This window comes from Equus przewalskii, chromosome 13 (assembly GCF_037783145.1).
Source record: "Equus przewalskii isolate Varuska chromosome 13, EquPr2, whole genome shotgun sequence".
Classification (NCBI taxonomy): domain Eukaryota; kingdom Metazoa; phylum Chordata; class Mammalia; order Perissodactyla; family Equidae; genus Equus; species Equus przewalskii.
The window spans coordinates 38,238,385-38,260,422 of NC_091843.1; the positions used below are offsets into that span (position 1 = coordinate 38,238,385).

Genomic DNA, 22,038 nt, shown 5'->3' on the forward strand with positions numbered 1-22,038 from the left:
CTGTGAGGATTCCATTTAATCAGATGTGGCAGGTACCTGGTGGCTCTTACCGGCCTGTAAGTGCCACAAGCAGAGGAATTGGCCCTCTCTTATTCAGCATCCGAGATGATGCAGGGCACGTAGTAGGACTCAGTGAGGGTCTGTGTTTAGCAAATAGATAAATTATTGGATGTCAAAGTACGGCAGCGTAGACTGTTCTCCTGTTGATGTCCTTTTTGAAGTCAAGGGAAGGGGTTGCTAAGGCAATGTATTCCCATAAGGAATTATCCCCTAAGAGATCAATATGCAAACTCTCAGTGAGGGGAGGGATGCAATGAGGTGGTATTTATGACCATGGAAGCTTACAGTAGCAGATGCCAGGTGAACGCGTCAGACCACATCCAATGTGTCACTTCATTTGTGCAGCAATACTTGGTGGTCATTCTGCCACAGCCCTCCTCGCTTCTCAGGACACAAAGGCACTTCTGCTTCCCCGGGAACGTGTTCTTGAAGTCCCTTACTTTGTGTTTTGGGAATTTCTACCCTATCTGATGAGGCTTTGTCATACTCTATCTGTTAATGCCATAGCCTGAAACAGCAGCAAACTTAGTCTGAAATATTGTCAACTTGCAATTTAGAAATGAGTTAAAAATCAGTGGGCTGCTTCATCAGTCTAGGTTGAAAATCCTGGATTTGGGCATGGCTGTCAGGGAGGGAAACTTGTTAGGAGGGAGCTGCTGGCGCAGCGGGTCTGCATTTGTGTGTGTGGGGTGGGGGGAGGGGGTGCTTTGAATTGACAGCAAGGGCCTCTCGCTCCTGTTGATTGGACAAGGCCCACAAAGAACCCAGACGGAGTTTTTGTTTGTCAGAGGAAGGAGCACACCAAGGAGATTTGTTTCCCATTTAAAAAACGATTGGGCATGAAATGGATACTGTTTGGATTACACAGAAACACATCCTCTCATTAGCTTTTTCAGGATCACAAAAGTCCTGATGGCTGATTTAGCCCCAGCCAGTGGGATCTGGTGCCAGAAAGTCTCTGTTCCACATTTGCATAGAGAAGCAGCGTTCAGGAAAAAGGGAATCTCCTTCATTTCATCGTTTTTCTTCCCCTTTCCCTCTGTTCTGTGCATTTACAGAGTGCCAGGTATCGGTTTCCAGCTTGACCTCCCTGAGTGGAGGGGGCAAAGCATCCGGGCAGCTTCCCCCATGTTGGCTGCCTGGGAAATGATGGTGGCTAAGTAGAGAGAGCAGGTTTCTGATAAGGGTGGTCAGGGCAGACGGAGTCCAGGCTGACTGCAGGGTGGGTGGGGAGGGGGAGCAATCACCAGAGGGCGGGGCTGTGGAGAGCAGGCCCAGGCTGGCAGTGGAGGCGCTCACTGGAGGTCTCCTGGGAAGTAGAGATTAGAGGGAAGATGATTTCAAGGCCATTGTTTGTCTTAAATGTGACCCAGTAGAGAAATGTGGAGGAAAAAAGGGTCCAGTTTGGACAGGTGCAACTGTAAGGAATGTTTAAGGGGAATCATGTGGGACAGAGTTGAAACTAACATTTAAGAAGTCCTTACTAAGGTGGATGTTCAGCATTTGACACATTGTCTCATCTAGTCCTCCTAGCCACGGTGCAAAGGAGTTGTTACCATTCCCTTTTACACCTCAGAGAGTCTGCTTAACTTGCCCAGGGTCATACAGCACCCAAGGGGTTGAGCTCAGATGTGGAACTGGATCTGTCTGGAGCCCAAAGTTCATGCTCCTTTGACCTTTCCATATAATCCGCATCACACATATTGGTGATTTGCTTCTATGAGCAAAGACAGTTTCCAGGAAGCCTGAGATTTTGGTTCTCTATGGCCTGTTCACCTTTAGCTTCAGCAACCTGAGCAATGTCTAGTCAAGACCCCTGTGTTGAAGCAGAGGCCCTAGCCTGTCATGGCACAGTGGTGGTCAGGAAGTGAGTCTGGTCTGGATCAAGGCCAGCATGTGGTTGCTGATGCACCTCCGTTAGGCCTCAATATGTCAGTCAGCTCTCTGGAGACTCATTGCTCTAAGGATGCACATCTGAGAACTGGTCTTTCTAGAGATAAGTCCTGGTCCTACCCTAGCTGTATGTCCTTGGAAAAGTCATGAGATCTATCTAGACCTCTCCCTTTTCCCAATACTCCAGGGTCAGTACCATCTTGGGGCCTTTGTAGTCTCACAACTGGAATGTTCCTTAACTGATCTTCAAAAGAAAGTCTTCTGTCTTGTCAGATCATGGTTTAAATGTCATCTCAGAGAGGTCTTCCTTGGCTACTTAATCCAACGTGACTAGTCAGGAGCTCTCTGTTGCACCACTCTTTTAAAATGAGCTGCTTAGCTTTTATTACTATCTGATGTTTTCTCCTTACCTCCCTCCCTCCCTCCCTTGCTCAGCCCTTCCCTCCTTGCTTCTTTTCTTTCCTTTCTTGTTATCTCTCTATGAGAATGTCAGTTCCTTAAGAGCAAGGATTTCTTCTGTCTTACCCATTTCTGCGTGCCCAGTGCTTGTAATAGTACTTGGCATATGAAATGAATTTCGTAAGTGTTTGCTGAATTGATGAGTTAAAGTCTTTCCATGTTAAACATGAATATGTTGGTCTGGAGGCAGACGCTCCAGGAACCCTTCTAGCTCTGAATCTTTGTGACCTAGAAATCCCAACTTATAAGATTCCTCCAGAGATACTCCTTCCACAGACAGTGTATTCAGCATTAACTGAGCATGTCCCTTGGAGCAGACACATGTCAGGGGACTTGGGGTTCAGAAATGATGAGCCAGACTTGGTCCCTGGCCTCACAGAGCAGGACAGAGTAGTGATTAAGTCCATGGCCTGGGGGCCATTCATGCATTCATTCAACAACTCTTGCTGAGCCCCGTGATATTCCAGACACTGTTTAGGCGTGGGGCAGGCAGTGATGAGGAAGACAGTTACTGTGTGTGGTCTCCTGAGGCTTCTGCTGGATTTTGACAGTCTTGGAGTCAAGTACCAGCTTTGCCCCTTATTAGTTGCATGATCTTTGGCAAGTTCTAATTTTCTTTTCATCTGTCAAGTGGAGATAATATTGACCTCATGGGAATTATAAGAATGGACTGGTTCTTTGTATTGCATCCTGAAGTCTAGACCCTAGAGGCATGAGAACATAGCAAACACATGAGAGTGTGAGTTTGCCAATGTAACTGAGGCAGGATAAATGTTGGAGGACAAGGAATGGGAACTAAATTCTGGAAGGGAAGTTAGAGGCCAGATTGTGGAAGATAAAGTCATTAAGTTATTTATAAAAAAAATAAAATAAAATTTAGAATCCATAACTTTAACATAAACAAGAATGTCATGTCCCTTCCTTTAGTGAAAAACACCATTACAGCCAATATAGTATCCAAAGGTGATTATCTCCCTGCTCTGTCTTACCCGCTGGATACTCAGTATTTATTGCTAAATAATGAAAATGAAAGATTTTGCTCCTTGTGTTTATTCCATGTCTGTCTTAGGAAACCTCATAGGTACTTGTCCATTATTTATTGTTGCATCTGTCTTCCATTTGCAGTTAAGACCTAATTTATGTTTTATATGAGCACTGCAGGCCTTATCTCAGAGTAACGTAAGGGAGGTAATTGGCTATTGAGTGGCACATTGGTGCAGAGGCAGGCAAGAAGGAGAGCTGGTTGTGGGCAAGGTTGGACCTGTGAATTGCTCAGCTTATTTGGATGCATGTGAAAAGTGTTTTAGCAATGACTGAGCAGTGTGGGACACAAAAAACAGGAACAACAAGAAGATGCAAGGCTTCAATGACACAGCACGTACTAAAACCTACAGTGGCAGATGCAACCATTTTTCTCTCAGCTTGAGGTGGTTTCTCATAGCTTAGAAGGTGCCACAAGAAACCCCAGCTCCATTCAGCACTAACCTTGTCACGATCGCTTCAATGTTATCAGTTCAGGAATGAAATTTAATAACCTTGGGAACCATCCCAAGAAAGCAGAAATGAATCTACCCTAATTGGAGAAAGAAAGGACATGGAAATGAATAGTCTCTGATTACCCATTTATAAATCCAGAGCCAAGTGTTTCTGAAAAATTAACAGTGGGAGGGATGAAGGTAATAACAGCTTTAATTTTGATATTCATACCTGGGGAGCTACAAATGCTTTGTAACTCATTTGTAAACCTCACCCAATGCTTGGCACATTGAAGCCTCTCAGAAAAGCTTTAGATTATGCAAGGGTCAGTTCTCTGAAAACCTTGGGGCCTTTCACCAGTGGGACTGAGATCCCTGAGAACAGATGGCATGGGGAGTCTGTTCCAGGGGGCATAGGATACATTTTTGATTAACCGGCTTTAGCTGGAGCTGCTTTCTGGTCCTGCAAGAACGAACAATTTGCTTATGAAGGTTCTTTGTATGTACTTTTACTGCTATTGATTTTCCATCTTAGATACCAGTACCCTGGAGAGCTCCCCTCTTCCTTCTAGGACCCTTTAAACTCTGTAAACACTTTTAACACTTCTCAAACTTTTCTGCTAAAGAGCCCCTAAGGGCAAGGAAGAGCAACACCTACTCTGAGGTTCAGGGGGCAGAACTCACTGTGAGCACATACATTTGTGAAGTCTTTTTTATATGTTTTATATGAATTTTGCATTCTATTCCATAGTACATCAGTGATTGCCTAGATATTTTTAAAAAACTAGTTTTTTAGTTACTGTCTAGTAACATAGGTTTTGCAGGGAGATTCACTGTAGATTTGCATCCTCCTTGGCCCACCACAGTCTGAGAAGCAAGGATGAGGTTAGATTGTGGGAAACAGGGAATGGAAACCCGGCTGTGGTAGATACATATGGTGTGGGGCAGCCTATTTCCCCTTCTTCTGCTGATTTTTAGACTTATCAGGGAGGTGTCCAGTGAGTGGTCGCCATGTTGCCTCACTAGAGCTCTGCACTGAGGTTCTGCTCCTCAGGGTGTATGGGATTTACAGCCTCATCCGAGGCTCTGAGGGGTCATTTGAGCATCCCTGTGTGCAATCTGGGGCAGGCTTTTCCTGCAGACTTTGTTGTTCTAATTTCAGTTAACACCTGCCCCTGCTAAGCTCTATAGGACGGGGCGGAAAGCAGTCAGATGGACAGCCTCTGGCTGAGGATCGGGAAGCACCAAGCTTGTACCCCAAACCTCCCCTGCAGATCCTACCTGCCTGTCTGCCCCTAACACACCCAGGTTACCACCCTCCCTGGACTCAAGCCCTTGTCTGCTTGGATCAATGTTTGCCAAATTCTTTCTCCTTAATCATTCTCTTTTTTCTACCCTTTTACTATTGGTGCCTGAATGAAGGCCCTTAGGATACCTTAACACTCAAACTCCATGATTCTACAATAGAGACTTCAAAGCCCAAAGACCTTGTCTTAAAAAAAAAAGAAAATAAAAAAGGAGTATGACCATGTTGTAGATTTGTGTACAAGGTTTTGTTGTGTGTTCTTAATGCACAGAATTTGGAGGGAGGGGGATTATTCTTTATTCCCAGACCTTATAGTCTCTGAGATGAGACAAGGCAGAGGATGGCTCTGCTAGAGATGCATGAACTCCTTAGTTGTCATATGGTGGTTTCACCAGTGTTGTAAATCTGGTTAATCAGCAAAAGTTTTCTAGGTAAAGTAAAAGAAATTTTAATATTTCTTCTTGTTGAGATGAGTCTACCATTTGAGAATGAAACAGCTGAACAGCATCATAGCTCCAGGATCTTGAGTCTCTGAAATATTCAGGGGTCCTCACTCTTTGCATGCTTCCACTTTCTGTATTTGAAGAGCAAGCTACAAAGAGCTGGTAAGAATGATGAGGATGATAATGGGACATGCGTTGTGTGCCAGGCCCTGCACTAGGCAGCTTTCCCCCATTATCTCAGCAGGTCCTCACAGCAGTCCAGTGAAGTCGATCTGTTTGTCTGCAACCAAATCCTAAAGACCTGAGTAATCCTTCAGGATCACAACCAGTTGGTGGCACAGTTGGGCTCTCCTCTCACACCCACATCTCTCTGATCCAAACCCTTGGGCTCTTTTCTTCTAGGTTCACTAACTTTTTCTTTTTTTAATTTGTGGAGTTTCTGAGTTTCCCCAGCCTTACGTGGTCAACACCTGTGGCTGTTGAAGAACGACCGAATCATGCTCATCAGCATCAAGGTGATAGTTCCCTGGATGTCTTTGGTCTGGGAAAAGTTCCATGTTTTATAGGAATTTTAATTGCATTGAAGTGAGGCAGAGGTACAAAAGATGGGCTTTATGAGCTACAACACTCTTGTAAATATACCTTTTTCCTGAAAAAATTTTATTTTTATTGTACTTTTTATACCTTTTTATTCTCCAGTTTATAGAACTGGTTCTTATGTATTTTAAGTAATTCTTTCTCCTTTGTTCATGAATGTCTTAGAAATAATTTCTGTCAATTACAAGAAAATAGAATTCGGTTCCTTTACTACTACAACGTTTTAATCAATTTGGCCATTTTGATGGATGAGAAGGTTCAGACTTCTCTGTGGGTGGTGTCTTGTCCCTCTACTGAGAGTTGAGGCTGTCTCAGGTCCTATTGTTCATGCTGCTCTGTCCCGTCCATGTCAGCCAGGCGCTGTGAATCCCTATCAGTGATGTGGACCACATCCATGCTTCGCAAAACCCTTCACACAAGGAACCACGAGCGTCACTCATGTTGAGTATTGTTTCTTGAGTCACAGAGAATTACATTCACTGGGCATCAGGATGGCCTTGAAAAGAAACTTTCACTCTTGTATTGATTGTAAAAGTAGTATAAGCTTATTCAGATATCTCACAATCTGACTTTGACTTCTGCTAGTGCAATGTTTTCTTCACAGTAAGAAGTTCTTTCTGAGATCCTATGGGTGACATGATTCTTTAGGGAGGTGGACCTAGGGGTTCGGTATGCTGCTGCTTGGCACGGTAGTTGTCACCTTTATCTCTGTCACAAACTGTTTTCATGAAAGGCCTAGTGGCTGCAAGCATCAGCTTTGGTGTGAGGTTTACTCACATTGAAATCCAGACTTACCCACTGTGTGACCAAAGACAAGTTACTTAACATCTCTGTGTCAATTTCCTCATTGGTAAATTAATAATAAACTGATCTCTGTATCAGTTTCCTCACTGGTAAATTAGAATAATAGTACATTATTCTACAGGTTGATGGATGTCACTGTCTCCCTTGTCAGCCCCCTAATGAGATGATACGTTACGTAATCAAGTGCTCCCTCCTTCCCTTTCTTTCCACTAAGTTCTTCTCCGTCCTCTCCTCTTCCTTCCTCTCTCCCTATCCCACTTTTAAAGGGATATCAGTTTCTTGGTGAAAATGTGGAGTGAATGTCCTTGTCTTCACCACTCCAGAGCAGCGGGGGAACAGGGCAAGGTGTGGGATGATGGCTTTGAGAAGGGGGATTGGCTGGCCAGGCTAATACCAGTCTGTGGCCTGTGATTTTTATGGAGCGGATTTCCACAGCTGCTCTAGTAGAGCCCCCAGGATGCGTTCTTTTCTGATGATCAGGACGTGTAAATTAGCCATGTTGGGCTTATCAGTGGTTGCTCATAATGTCTCGTTTTGCACGTGAGCAGGGGGCAGAGCTCTTCCCAGTCACTGCCATTAGTTCTAGCCAGGCACAGGGTGTCTTTAACTCTTGCATTTCAGAGGCAAATGCCAAAATGTCACAGGGCTGACCACTTGCTCTGGCCTCCCGGTGATGGTTGTCATTGTCTCCCTGCTGCAGACAAGATTGTCCAGGAAGCAAAAGGAGACTTCGCCTTTTGTGGGTGATGTTTCTAGACTATTCAGTGACAGGCAGCAGTGGTGTTGGCCTGGGGACATTGGGAGTCTGAATTCATTCGCAGGTTATCACGGTGATAGTCCCAGGAGACAGAGGGCAATCGGGAAAAACTGAGGACCCTGGTGTGTGAATGGGTGGAGGCCGGGGCTGGTGCTACTCCTCAAGGGAAGCAGGACGGGATAGGGAAAGGAAATCTCCTTTGGAAGTAGGCAGGCCTGGTTTTGAGTACAGTTTTGCCATTTATTAGCTGTGTGGTGTCAAGAAGTTAGTTACTTTACCTTTTCAAACCTGTTTTCTCATCTCTTTTGGTTTTTTGCTTTTTCACTTAATGTATCAAAGCATCCACCTATATTGGTACATACAGACCTGCTTCCTCCTTTATAACAGCTGGACAATATTTCATAAATGGATGTCTTGTAATTAAGGTAACCATTTCCCTATAGATGGTGTTGTGGATTAAATGCTTGTATTGAAGCCTTAACCCTCACTGTGGCCCTATTTGGGGATGGGGCCTCTAAGGAAGTACTTAAGTTTAATTGAGGTCATAAGAGTAGGGCCCTGATCTGGAAGGAAGATGTGCTCACTTGCCAAGTGTACCCAGAAAAGGCCATGAGAGGTCGTAATGAGAAGGTGGCCATCTACAAGCCAGGAAGAGAGCTCTCACCAGAAACTGTCCATGTTGGCACCCTGATCTCAGCCTTCCAGCCTCCAAAAGTGTGGGAAAATAAATTTCTGTTGTTCAAGCCCCACAGTCTGTGAAATTTTGTTATGGCAGCCTGAGCACACTAATATAGGTGGACGATCAAGTTGTTTCTAATTTTCCCTTATTATAGACCATTAAGATGCACATTTTTGCCTAACACGTTCACTTGCTGGGTCATAGGATTCCTCCCACCCTTCTTTATTTTTATTATTAAAGTGTTCATATATATTAAAAAGTTGAGGGAATAATATAAAACTCCCACACACCCATCTGCCTATGGTTAACAGTTGTTATCATTTAAGGGCATAGTTGAAAAATTGCCCTCCAAAAAAGGCTGTTAATAGTTTATGCCAGCCTCCTCAAAACACACACTAATACTGTAAAAGAGAGGGTGCTTTTAGTTTTAATACAGAAAGAAATGAATCCTTGGCTTGAAGGGGAAAGAAATAGTCTCTTCCTAGGAGGGATGTCTTTGGTCAGATGCATCTTTTTATCCTTTGCCCGTTTGTCCTTGTCTGTCCCATGTCCCCACCCACTCCCATCCCCCAGTCCTCAGGCACACACGTTCAACTGTCTATATCACTCAACCGTCTGTTCTATTTAGATGCATGGCCAACAGGCCCCTTTGTTCAGCCTCAGAGAACTTGGCCAACCCCTTGATTTGAAAGCTGAGAATGGTGACGGAGGCCTTCCAAGCTGCCATTCTTCTTTGGTTCCAGCAAAATCCTATGGGCAGAATCTTCTATTTTGTATTCTACGAGGCTCTGTCATCAGCTAGTAAACAAGCCCCTCTGGAGAAGGGGAAGCAAGATGCATGCACGGGTTACTATGGGGACAGACAAGCTGTAATAAATGTTTGGGATCTTAGCTTGACGAGGTTTTAGCAGTTTGAAGTAATTTCTTTGTCAATCATCCATTAAGTCACTCCTAATGAATCACTGGGAGTGTCTGCTCTTCAGATGAACCTCGAATGGGCATGATTCAGGCAGAGAGCAATCGTAAAAGCAACAAGGAGACAACAAACAGTCATTAATTTATCAACTTTTTGCAAATTGAGTGGCCTTTTGTCTGAGGAAGTTTCTGGGAGTCACTTGAGTAGACCATGAGTTCACACAGCTGGTTTAGACTAAGTCTTTGCTCATCCATCTCACCAGGTGGGCTTGTTGCCTCCCCAAATCCTGTGTGGCTTAATGTCCCCAGAGGGAGCATGGAAATTCCTCAGAGGAGGAAAGAGGGCTCTAAGAGTTGACCACTGGGACCTCCACCCCAATGTTGCCTCCCCAAATCCTGTGTGGCTTAATGTCCCCAGAGGGAGCATGGAAATTCCTCAGAGGAGGAAAGAGGGCTCTAAGAGTTGACCACTGGGACCTCCACCCCAATGTTGCCTCTCATTTGGAGGGTGAGAGTGTGTGCCATGTCTGTTCTTATCAAAGTACCACTTTACACATGAAATGTACATGAAGGGCTCTCTCTTCCTACCCCTTCTCCACCAAATTCACCATGGGAGGGTGACAGGCTACAAAGTTCTACCACATTTGTCATCACTGTGGAGCTTAAAAGCCATAGCCCCCAGAGTCCTCATTGTAATTTCAAGGCCCTTCATGATGATGCTGCCTCCTTCTCTAGTCTTATCTCATACCACCCCTGCTCAAGTCTGCTGCCAGCCCAATGAAACACTTCAGTTCCCCAAACTTGCCTTGATTGCTCTTAACCCTGGAAAGAGAGCTTCTTTTAACCCGGAATGTTCTTCCTCATTGTATTACCTGGTTTCAACCCGCTTTTCCATAGATGTCAGTCTCTCTAGGAAGTTTCATCTGTTCTTCTGAAAGGCTGGATGAGGTGCCTTCCCTGTCTCCCATAACATACAGAACTCACTCTCCTATTGTCTGTCATCTCTGTTGAGCTGTGAGTTCTTGGAGGGCAGGAGGTGCTGGCCTTCAGTATATAAAAAGGGGCCTACATGGAGTGGATGCTCTGCAAATATTAATGGAATAAACACAAGCATTGTCACTCCGCCAGGTGACTCTCAGGGACCCTTTGGCCAATCCACAAAATGGAACATCCTCTTATCTCAGCAGCTCTGAGGTGGTACCCAGCTCTGCTGTTATAGGTCGTATACCCTCTGCCTGTAGGGTGTGCCCAAGGGCAGTGAAAAGGCTTGATCCAGGATTTTAAAATCAATGTAGCTAATGAAAAATAACTTGAACTGAAAAACAAGTTCAGAAACAATTAAGATAATTAAAATATCACTACCTTAATTGATACCAAGCAATGAGTGTAAAAAATAAAATTAATTAAAAGAAAAAAAAACTTACCTGGAGCCTGTAATTAACTGGCTTTTGAATTCAATGTTTTTCAGCTCAACAAATCTCTCTTTAATTTATTCTTGTTTTTTCTTTGAAAACATTTTTTGCAAAAATTATTTTAAAAATTAATTGGACATGTGTCATGTGCCAGTTGACATTTGACTGGGTTTTGCATATGGGCAGGGAGGATGAAGTAAACCTTCTGTGGGTATCTGCCCCGTGCTGGGCACCGTATCCTAAGTCCATGTCAGTCCTGCAGGTCTGTGATAGAAGAGCTATAGGGGACACAGGGCTTTGGCATCTTGTGGGGTCGCTGCATCCTACCATCAAGCGTGCGCTGGGAGAGAGAGAAACCCGGAACACAGTCTCCAGAAATCATTAGCACCTCGACAAGGAAGCTTCCAACTCTGGTCAGGGTTATCACTGACACTCAGCTTGCTCTCCCTCCCTCCTCACCTGCACAATTTCCACACATCTTATTAAAGCGCCTCTCAAATGCCGCTTATTATTCTGATCTCTTATCATTCCCTTTGGAAAGTGGAGCCACACAGCGCTATCCACTACGGGCGCCTTTCAGGATGTCACCGTGAGCCACCGTGAGGGCTGCTAGGAAAAGCATATTTGGGAGGCGGCATTTGAAGGGAAATGGCAGGCTCCTTTCACCATCCTCTTTTCCTTTCAATCCCAATGCTCCTGTTTTTCGAAAACAAAATGCGTCCTGGTGATTAAATAAACGCTGACAGCTTGATTTGTTACTGTTTTGTTGCTCTGTGAAGTTCGTTTACTCTAAATAATTCGCATACATGTGTGACATATTTAGACCCTGGTAATTAATTTTTAGCAGACTTGATTTCTATATGCAAATTGTTAAGTATGTGTATGGAGTTAAATAACTGATTTTTATTTATTAGTATTTTCGGTTGGAGCTTTTTTTTTTTTTAGGAACGTTAGCCTCCAGAATCGGAGGAGGGATGATTCTACTAGCCTGATGGTGGGGTGACAGACAAGGTGACAGACAGTGAGGTTGCAGATCAGTTGACCCAGTTGTGGGGTTGCTGCATTCAGGGGGAGTAGGCAGAGGGCACAGTTGTCCATGGCTCCAGGAGCACTGGGGCTGTGTGTGTGGCACATTGGGGCAGTCCTGTGTGGCCCAGCCTCGGTGGCACAGACCCCCTGACTGCCCCTTACTCCTTACGTCTGCCCTGAAGGCCTCTCAAGTGCATGGTGCGTCTGGCTCTACACTTGGTGTGAGGCAGGCCCCACAGTCAACATCATCACAATCATCGGAGATGATTCACATGCCGCTGGCACACAGGGGTGAGGAGTTCGGGTTCTGGCTCAACCCTCCAGGTGTCAAATAGTGACTTCTCTTTAAGACCTTTATTTGTAAAATAGGTGCATTAACAGCAGCTACTTCCTTGGTGGTTTCGATAATTAAATATGGTAATCCAATTAGAGGGCTTAGTTCACTGCTGGCATGTCAAAAGCTCTGGGTGTTAGCTATTGTTCTTGTTATTAGGAGGGCTTATTGTTCACTCTGGGAACAAAATACAGAAATTAACAAACACCTAGGAGGTGCTTAACATGTACCAGGTCTGTCTAAGCCCTTTACAAATATGAATTCATTTAATCCTCATGATGACCCAAAGCAATAGTAGGTACTGTTATTACCCCTATTTTACAGAAGAGGCAACTGACGTACAGAAAGGTTAGTAAGCAGTGGAGCCGGCATTCAAAGGCAGAAACACTGAGCCTGGAGTCTGTGTTCTTCCCTACTGTGCGTGGCTGACCTACTGCCTTGAGATCACGTTGTCCCTTGAAGCCGTCTGGGTCACAGAGTGGACATTGCATGTTTATGAAATGGCTTCAGAAGCAAAAAAAAGCTTGAATTTGTCCATAAAGCTTATCATGTGGTACTGCAGACTTTGACACCCTAGCCAGGCTGTTGTCTGCATCTGGGAGATCCATGCCAGTGAAAATCTCAAGGGTTCTCTGGCACTTGGCAGAGGAACACCTCAGCAGTTACCTGTGGCCGAGGCTGCCAGTGGTCTGGTCCCCAACTTTCTTGTGATCCACGTGTCTTACTTCATCCTGTGGTGGCTGGAAGTGTGAGACGGGGCAGCAAAGGACCAGCATGGTCATCATTGGTAATCTGGTATTCATTCTTTTTTTTTTTTCCCCAACAATTGGCACCTGGGCTAACAACTGTTGCCAATCTTTTTTTATTTTTTTTTCTGCTTTATCTCCCCAAACCTCCCCTGTACACGGCTGTATATCTTAGCTGCATGTCCTTCTAATTGTGAGATGTGGGACGCCGCCTCAATGTGGCCTGACGAGCAGTGCCATGTCCGCGCCCAGGATCCGAACCCTGGGCCACTGCAGCAGAGCATGCGAACTTAACCACTCGGCCATGGAGCCGGCCCCTGGTATTCATTCTTAATTGTTGGCTCAATTTTGGATAAATCTTGGAAGGCAAATTAGAATTGGCTAGACTGCCTCTCCAGGCTTGCTGGTGGGAGACAGTGTACAGGGAGAAGGACACTGCCCTGACACGCACCAGCCTCCTGGCTTCTCACGTGGATGTCCCCAAGACAAAGAGAGATCCAGCGGGGACCATGAAGTTCCTGCTGCAAGTTTCTGGAAGGCCTAGCCTCAGAGGACGCTGAGGGCAGACACAGGCCCCCTGCTGCTCGCCTTTCAGAGGCAGTCCTCAGCGTAAGAGCTCAGAATGAACCCCCTATCGCTGGGGCTCAAATCAGCCTTTCTCTCACCTTGCAGCCCCTTCCCCTCTGCTAAATTGCAGGCAGCTGGCACATCCCTTGGGGAGTAGGCTCTGCCAGGTGACTCCCCTGGGACCAGGACCTGGGTCTTGTTACTGACCTGATTGGCCTAAGAATGCAACCTGGTTTCTGTTTATAACAGCTGGCTGCAGCTGCTGCAGTGAAGGGAGCCACCCGGAGCTGTCCAAGCCGCAGAAATGCCTGTGGATGTTGTGTGTTCAGGTCACTTGAGAAATTCCCAGCAACTATCTGAAGAAAATGGTGTTGAGATTCTGTGCCTGGGCGGCTGAGAGGAATGATGACTTCCTCTAAGTGCAGGGGAATCGTGATGGCTGAGGGGCCCAGTGGTTAAGGGGACGATGGCATTTCATATAGCAGTTTTGCGGTCCCTGCTTGGGATGCCGGTTTGTTTAACCAAATGTTTGCATGGGGAGGACATGGCGAAACGTCACCTCCTCTGGCTGTGGAGAGCAGTTATGAAAGATTTATCGCCTAATAGGCGTTAGGCCCCGGAGCTGGGAGATGGCACAATTGCTTTTTGTTTTGCAGAGAATTAATTCCCTGCGGCCTCTTCTCTGCCAGGATGAGCGTGTGCACCTCAGCATGCAGAGTGCTGATTAGTCGAGGGCCTGCTGCTCAGCCTGTTCCAGGAATGTTGCAGTCGATGAACGGCTGTCTTTGGAGGCCCTTTCTGCAGTGACTCAGTGGACTCGGCTTTCCCCCTTCATTATTCCCACCCCTCAAGCACACTTATTAGTCAGATTAAATATCTACCTTGGCGTGTGCTGGCCTCCCTGTCTAGATCGCCTTTTCTGCCTTTGCTTTTCAGAATCCTGCCCATCCTTCAAGATCCAGCGCACATATTGATGCTTCATTAATCCTTGCCCCAGAAATTGATCTCTATTTTTCTCTCGAGCTCTGCTATCATTTTATATGCCCATCGTGGCTTTTATCTAATTCTCCCTTGCATAATAAATATTTATATATAGGCTTTTTTTTTTCCTTCCCTATTATATTGTAGTTTTATGTGGCACAAAACTATCTTGCACATCTTGAAATTCTTTACAAAACTTAGAGTAGGCTTATTTATGCACACAGTCTATGTTCATTGAACTGAAGCAAAAATAACTCTCCCCTAAAGGACTTTTTACATCATAGAAAATAAGTAAAATTAGGCACGGATGAAGTCATTAAAAACAATAGCAGACAAATAACCAAAGAGAGAAGGTAGCTCTTGGTCCTTGGAGCATATAAGATTCTAAAGGATTTTTAAAAGTAATTCCTGTCAAAGATGAAGATGCTGAAACTCCCCAAAGCCCAAAGGAGTCACTATCCTGATGTCGAAGAAGAACGTGTGCAACAGACACAGAATTCCCCTGGTTTGGGTTTTCATTCCCATCCCCACCAGCCTAAGAAAACAGCGCAGAGTGCACACGCACACTTGTTTATTTGAGTCAAAATAGAAATCAAATTTCCCTGGAGATCCTAACTCTCTTCTTCTTGTTCTTTTTGCCTCAGCCCTGGACCCATCCAAAGACCCCTGCTTGAAGGTGAAGTGCAGCCCTCACAAAGTGTGCGTGACCCAGGACTACCAGACAGCCCTGTGCATCAGCCGCAAGCACCTGCTCCCCAGGTAAGGCAGGAGGCTGGGAGGTGCTCTCCAGATGGCAGATCTGGAGGTACTGGATCTCTGACTGGGGGGCAGGGGAGAGGGAGAGCAGGTGTTTGTGTCGCCATTTTATATGGTATTTGGTGCCTGCACTGTTGGTGTGGTATGAATCTCAGTTCTCAAACGCAGATTTGCAAAGAATATCAATATGTTTATTTCCTTTACATTGACTTCATTTGACTCTGAGTCCTTGTCTGAACAGATCAGCAGAAAACCCCTTCTTGGTCATTATGAGGCCGTTCCTCCTCCCGGGATAACCCCAGGGGCCAGGGAGCTTATAGCTAAGAAAACAGAGGCTGAACCTCTACTCTGCTGGTTGCCACTGACATCCTCACCATGATAATCCTTTGAGATCCCTTGAGGTTCAGGAGCTGTCTGCTTCCATGGCTGTATAGGAAATGAGCATCTTTGCCCGGCTGGGTGCCTGGTTTGGGGTCCTGCCTCCTCAGGGCCACGACACCACCCTTCCTCCAGAGAACGTGTCTTGCTGTTTGCTCAGAGGGCGGCATCTGTTATCCCCTCCTCCCCAGCCCAGGGATTGTCTCCCCGTCTTCTTCAGGGTCCTTAAAGCCTTTGACTCTTACCCCTCCCCCGACTCCCAGCATTATCCATCCAGAGGGCTTGGGCTTTTACAAATGACAGAATGAGCCTTTGGATTCAGACTACTTCTGCCTTCAGTCCTGCAGAAAGACTCGAAGCAAGAAGGCAGATACATATACACGAAACAGTCTTTCTTCAGGAATGGGGTTGGATGGCCTGGGGTGAGATGATGGTGATTTCGGTGTCTGTTTCCCATCATGTCCCTGTACTGTCTGTATGGAGAGGTGTAGCAATGGGGCACTGGGGTTATGCACACTCGGTTCTGGATTGGGCAACTTGCTCTGCCATTCACCTGCACTGCCCCGTGAACTTAAGAAAGAAAGCAGTCTCTCTAAAACTCGATTCCCACTGAAATCTGCCACCCTATGACTTTTGCTGATTACTTCCAGTTTGACCCTGGAACCATGCAGAATGTGTCCTGTCCCACCTGATTCCTGGTCAGCCAGAAATCCCCAAAGTTGCATGCTTCTGAGAAAAAAGTTGTGTTCCACTCTAAGCAGTGCTGGTCTTTTTGGCTGCTCCTCTTGGGACATATCTTAATATCCATCAGTCCCCTAAATAGTTTCTTATGGACGTGCCTGGGGAGCCCCACCCTCTGAAATCTTGGTCGAGCAGAGGGACAGCACTCCTGCATGGTGTGACAGCATGGAGCAGAGCCCTTGCCCCCACGGCCTCTACGAACCTGGCCCCTGCAGCCACAGACCCGGCCTCCGTGGTCCCCTAAAGATAGTCAGGCTTTGTGTCTGTAAGATTGAGATGCAAGGTGTTGTAATGAGCTTTGCTCTTTCCCCAGACTGGAGTGTTCTCCAGAAGTAAAGATAGATCTCGTCCCTGGAGCCCTGGTGTGTGTCGGGCCTTGTGCTCGGCACCCACATCCTCGAATTCTTCCAGCCATTTTGTCAAGTTGGCATTTATTTTTGTCTCCACTCTGAAAATGAGAGAACTGAGTCAGAGAGAGACAGTTGTCATTTGCTTGTATATCTAGTAAGCGGCAGCCGTGATTCAACCCCCGGCTGTCCAGCTCCCCAGCTTCTGTTGTTCTTCATGACCATGTGTTGGCCTCTTTGTGTGACCTGTCCTTGTCTATCCACTCGTTCATTGTCATTTAACAAAAAAGGTGATGAGGGCCTACTCTGTGCCAGGTTTGGCTTAGACACTGAGGCTACAGAAATAAACAAGAGACCCTATTCCTACCCTCACGGAAAATCAAGTTCACTTGGGAGTGGGATGAAAAAAATAATTTTTTTTGGCTATTCAAAATTCCTTTTAAGGCAACACATACTCTGAGAAAACTGTCCTAGATTCTCGTGCCACACATGGGAAGATGTGGCCTCTTTTGCTCCAAATACCCAGATACCCTTTGGGATAGTGCCCAAGGTTGTCCAGCCAGCCATCTGGTTTTGTGTGTGTCTGTGTGTAACATGGAGAGTCCATTGCATGTTTCCTCCTAGAATACAACTCTTTCTGGAAGTGACAGACAAGACATTTTTAGTTTTAAGCTCAAATCTGTTTGAGACAGAGGCAGCAACCTCATTGGTATTCAGGCATATCCAGGTGTAAATGGTGTTTTCCGGGCATGCCATGTTTCCATGTTGGAAGCACCAACACTTTTTTTGCTTGGGTTGAAAGTGTAATCTTCATCTTCCACATCTCTTAGGGGTCATAAAATTACCGTGGCTGAACGCATGGGTTTGGGAATGAGACCAGTCTGGGCTCCCTTCCCAGGCTGGCTACTTCCTAGCTATGTGACCTTGGCAGGGTATTTTATCTTTCTATATCTGTGCTTCCTCGTCTGTAAAATGGGTTTAAGGGAAGTGCTTGCCATTCCTTTTTCCCATTTGCTGGAATACAACCTCTAGTAGTGCTCGCAGAGAGGGCTTATGGGAAGTAACTTTTACTAATCCTTGCATAGGGTATTCTGTGTGTGTGTTTGAAGGAGAGTTCAGTAAGATGATGGTATATAGAGTACATAGTCTAGTGTCACATAAGGACAGCTAGTCTTCCAATTACTAAAACAATTATGTAATAGTTATTATTATTGTCTGATTCATTCTGGAAGGTCAGCCCGAAATCCCCAAAGTTGTATGCTTCTGAGAAAAAAGTAGCTCAGTCCAGTGCGTGGCCCCCTTCCCAGTCTCACTGTGCCTGCCTTTGCAATTCCTGCCCGAGGAGACCTGGGAGGTTTAGTGTGAGGACTACAGTGTCATTCTGCTGCCCCGTTTGTGATTCACAGCAGGTAAGGACTAAGAAGATGACTGCATTTCTGATGATAGGGACCATTCATTCATTGGAAAAACAGCCCCAAGAGGAGGCTTTGACTGAGGCGGCATGCACCCTCCCTTATCAGGATTTGGGAGGTGCCCTGACCAGGGAGGCTCCTTGATGGTGTTTGCTGTGGTTGTGGTCCAGCCTCGCTCCTCTCCCTCTCGGAGGCTGAGTTACTCAGCCCACTGTAGCAGCCGAGAGCATACCTCTTCTTAGGGTCTGGGATACTTTCCCAGATGAAACATCTGTCCTTCCACATTGTACTTCAGAGGTCCCCTTTGACCACGGCGACCATGTTGACAACTCTCTTTATTCATCAATCAGGGAAATAATCTTTCTGTGTCTGAAACATCTGTAGGCAATCCCATCAGCCAGTCTGGCCCCTGCAGCAGCTCAAGAGGCAAATCCCGCCTGCCAGACCATCAGGAGTGCACACTCATGGAGAGACAGCCGGGCCAGCCTTGGGCTGATTGTGAGGCTGCAGACTTAGGCTGGCTTTGCAAGCAGATGGAGATAGAAGGACAGCAAGCACATCAGCGAGAGAATTTCATTAGCTTTCTTTGCCCCCGGAGATTGAGTGAGTGGAAAAGCTGTTTGACACACACATCTGTGACTGCAGTGTCAGGGCGAACGGGCAAGCAATTTCAGTGGGGGGCCAAGTGGGGCTTCCAGCCTTCCCTCTACTGGAACTCTTCCCCTTGATTGGGGTGGTATTTGAGTTTGTGTTTGGTTTCATCTAGAGGCTTCAGCTAAACTCACATTCTCTTTGGAGAATTCTCTTTGGAAATTCTTTGTTTCGTCTCTTCCTGCTGTAAAGCACTATTGAGTAGGCTTGGGAGAGGGCAGATTCTTGGTAGTGTGGTCACCTTTCCGGTTCTCCAAAGGGGCCTTTGATGTGCTAAAGAGCAGGGTGAAGGCAGCCTGGAGGCAGGAAGCCTGCTCTTAAATGACTTTTCAAAAATATTCAAATTTATTTTTGATATAGCAATAGATGATTCTTATTACAGAAAACACTGAAAATATTAAAAAGAAAAAAAAGATTGGAAATAGGCAGGGGTCACATAATCTAAAAACAGTAATTAAAACATTCCAGCATATTTCCTTCCATTCTTTCTTCTAGTAGTAGGCTTTGTCCATTGGTTTGTTTTTGTCAAAATTTGATTATCAAGTGGTGCCTATCCTGTATATAAAAATCTGTATTAGGCTGCCTTGCATTAATATTTATAAATGAGTATTTTTATGACACTAAAACTCTTTACAGATATAATTTTAATGATTGTATAATGTACTATACCAAAAAATTAGCTTGAAATGGATCATAGACTTAAATATAAGAGCTAAGATTGCAAAACTTTTAGAAGAAAACAAGAGTAGTAGCCTTGGGTTTGACAAAGATTTCTTAAATAGGACAAAAAACGTGAACTATAAATGCCAAAAAAAAAAATGAAAAAATTGGATTTCATCAAAATTAAAAACTTTGATTTTCAAAAGACATTGGTAGAGTAATAAAAAGACAAGCCACACTGAGAGAAAATATTTGCAAAATGTGTTGGACAAAAGATTTGTGTCTAGAATATATAATGAAAGCATATGTCTATGCAAAGACTCACTCATGAATGTTCATAGAAGCTTGATTTGTAATACCCAAAAGCCGGAACCAACCCAAATGCCTATCAACAGGTGAATGGATAGACAAATTGTGGTATATCTACCACAATGGAATACTACTCAGCAATGAAAAGGAAGAGGCGCTAATACATGCAACAGTATGGATGACTCTCACAGTAATTATGCTGAGTGAAAGAAGACAAACCAAAACAACAAAAAAGAGTATATACCATACGGTTTCCATTAACATGAAATTCTACAGAATGCAAGCTAACGTATGATGATGGAAAGCAGATCATTGGTTGTCTGGGGGAGCAGGTCGATGGGGTACCTGAGCATTCTTTAAGGCTTGATGATGCAAAATGGATCCTTAGGGAAACAGTTAAGTCAAACTCTGGTCTTAGATGCCAGAGATCCCACTGGCAAATGAATTTGTTTGGAGAAGAGTTTTTATTGCAACAATGTGTTATTCTTGCTGACAGGTTTTAAAATATTCTCTTAGGCTTTCTTAAAGAAAATACCCTCTTGGAGACAGAGGGATGGACAGAAAGTCATTCAACCTGCAGAGGGCTCTGCTCTCAGAGATGCTCTGCCAGTGGGATGGCTAGTTCTGATTTATTCTTCTGGGCAGGCAAGAGGTGGGGGAGTTTCTCCCTACAGAGCGCTGAACATTGATTTTTACCTCTCTGTTGCCATTGATTTTCATTTGGAGAATGGAAAATTGAAGCATTTGTTTTAATCCTTCCAGACAAGCCACATTTTCAAATTCTGCGAGTGTATGGTGAATGGGAGGAAAGGATGTCAGGATGGGACTTACAATATCTGAGTGTCCCCTTGGAAGCCTTCTGGGAGCTGTGGGAACTAATCTGTTTTTAAATAAGGAGCTGACAGCTGATCTTCCAATAGGCCAGGCCTCTCTAACGTAATGGCCTTTATCTCTGCTTCCTAATTATCTGGAATAACAGCGAATTCTCCACACCAGCCAAGAATTCAGATCCAGTCTAGGCTCGTGGTGCACTAGACCGATCTGAGAGCTTTCTGTCTTTTATGTGAACTTGAAAAAAACAATCAAAGTGTTTGAGGTCAGAGAGAAGTACATCACAGAATGTGCCTCAAATACCAAACTCTCAGAGGATTTTTGAAAGGATGACGGTTATTTCATCTCAGTTTTGTTTTACAACAAAGCACTGCCTCCTGCCACAGGGCTTTGGACGGGTTGATTATACATACACATATCTGTCTTGGTTTGGAAGACACGTGGCCACGTGGAGGGTGGATAATTCCTAGGTGCCTAGATGGCTTTCTGGTGCTTCACAACTCCAGGCATTGCCAGTTACCAAAGTGTGATCATACTCATGTCCCTTACCACGATTTTATATTTATGTAGCTCACACCCTTTCTCCAAGGGGCTCATGCATTGCCTTGGGTTCTGCTTGAACCTCAAGGGATCTTCATTTGCCGTGTTGTAGGTTTATGCAGGGTGCTAATGAGGGCTTGGTGCTCTTTCTAGGCTGTCTGTGGAATGAATGCAGCTGAGTTTTGGGTTTGAGCCCACTTCTGACTCAGTCACCTTTATAAACAAAGAAATCATCACTGTGGTCTATTGTTTGGCAGATACACCTCATTTGGCTCTGAGGACAACAAAAGGAGAGTGGTGGGTTCAAGAGATGCCACTCACTGACCGCTTACCATGTTAGGCACACTTTGCAGAGGGAATCTTGCTGACTTCTCACGACAGTCTGCTAGGTCTGTATTACGATCCTCATTTTACAGATGGGACTCTTGCGGTTCCTTAAGTTACTTCTTTGATTGCACAGGGCCAGGAAGGGGCAGATTTGGAATCAGAATGGAGGACTGCCACACAGCCTCCTCGGCTCTGGAGTCTGGGTGTGAGCTGTCGCCAGCTGGTTTGCTTTTCCTGCAGTGCTGAAGCCCACGAGCCGGTCAGCCAGTCTGCTCCTGGTCCTAGAGGCGCGGCTGCACCTGGGCCCTTCTCTCCTACCTCTTGCTCCTTCCAGAGCAACTAGGGTGGAGTTGGGAGGCTGAGTATTAAACCTATTTCCTCCTTTCTGTGCCAAGAGCAATAATTCTGGGTTTATTTTTCCCCTTTGTGGGTTTTTTCAAAAGCAATCGTTCAAACCACGTATCTCTTAAGCATGGAGATATTTAATTACTTTAAACCGCAGCCATTTTTTTTTAAAACAACAGAAGTCCTGGATGCCTCTGCCCATAAGGACCCAGCTGGCTTCACTGAGGAAGACTTCATAACTCGGGCAAGCCAGCTACTTTCTCTGTTCCTTTGTTGTCCTCGCC

At 45.3% G+C, this 22,038-nt stretch overlaps 1 protein-coding gene across 1 annotated transcript in view; it reads left to right on the forward strand.

The window, feature by feature from the left end:
* SPOCK1 (SPARC (osteonectin), cwcv and kazal like domains proteoglycan 1) overlaps positions 1-22,038 on the forward strand; it is a 470,120-nt gene that overhangs the window by 303,688 nt on the left and 144,394 nt on the right. The window contains exon 4 of the mRNA XM_008513818.2: positions 15,102-15,216. Within this exon, the coding sequence (XP_008512040.1) occupies positions 15,102-15,216 (115 nt within the window). The remainder of the gene's footprint in view (positions 1-15,101; positions 15,217-22,038) is intronic.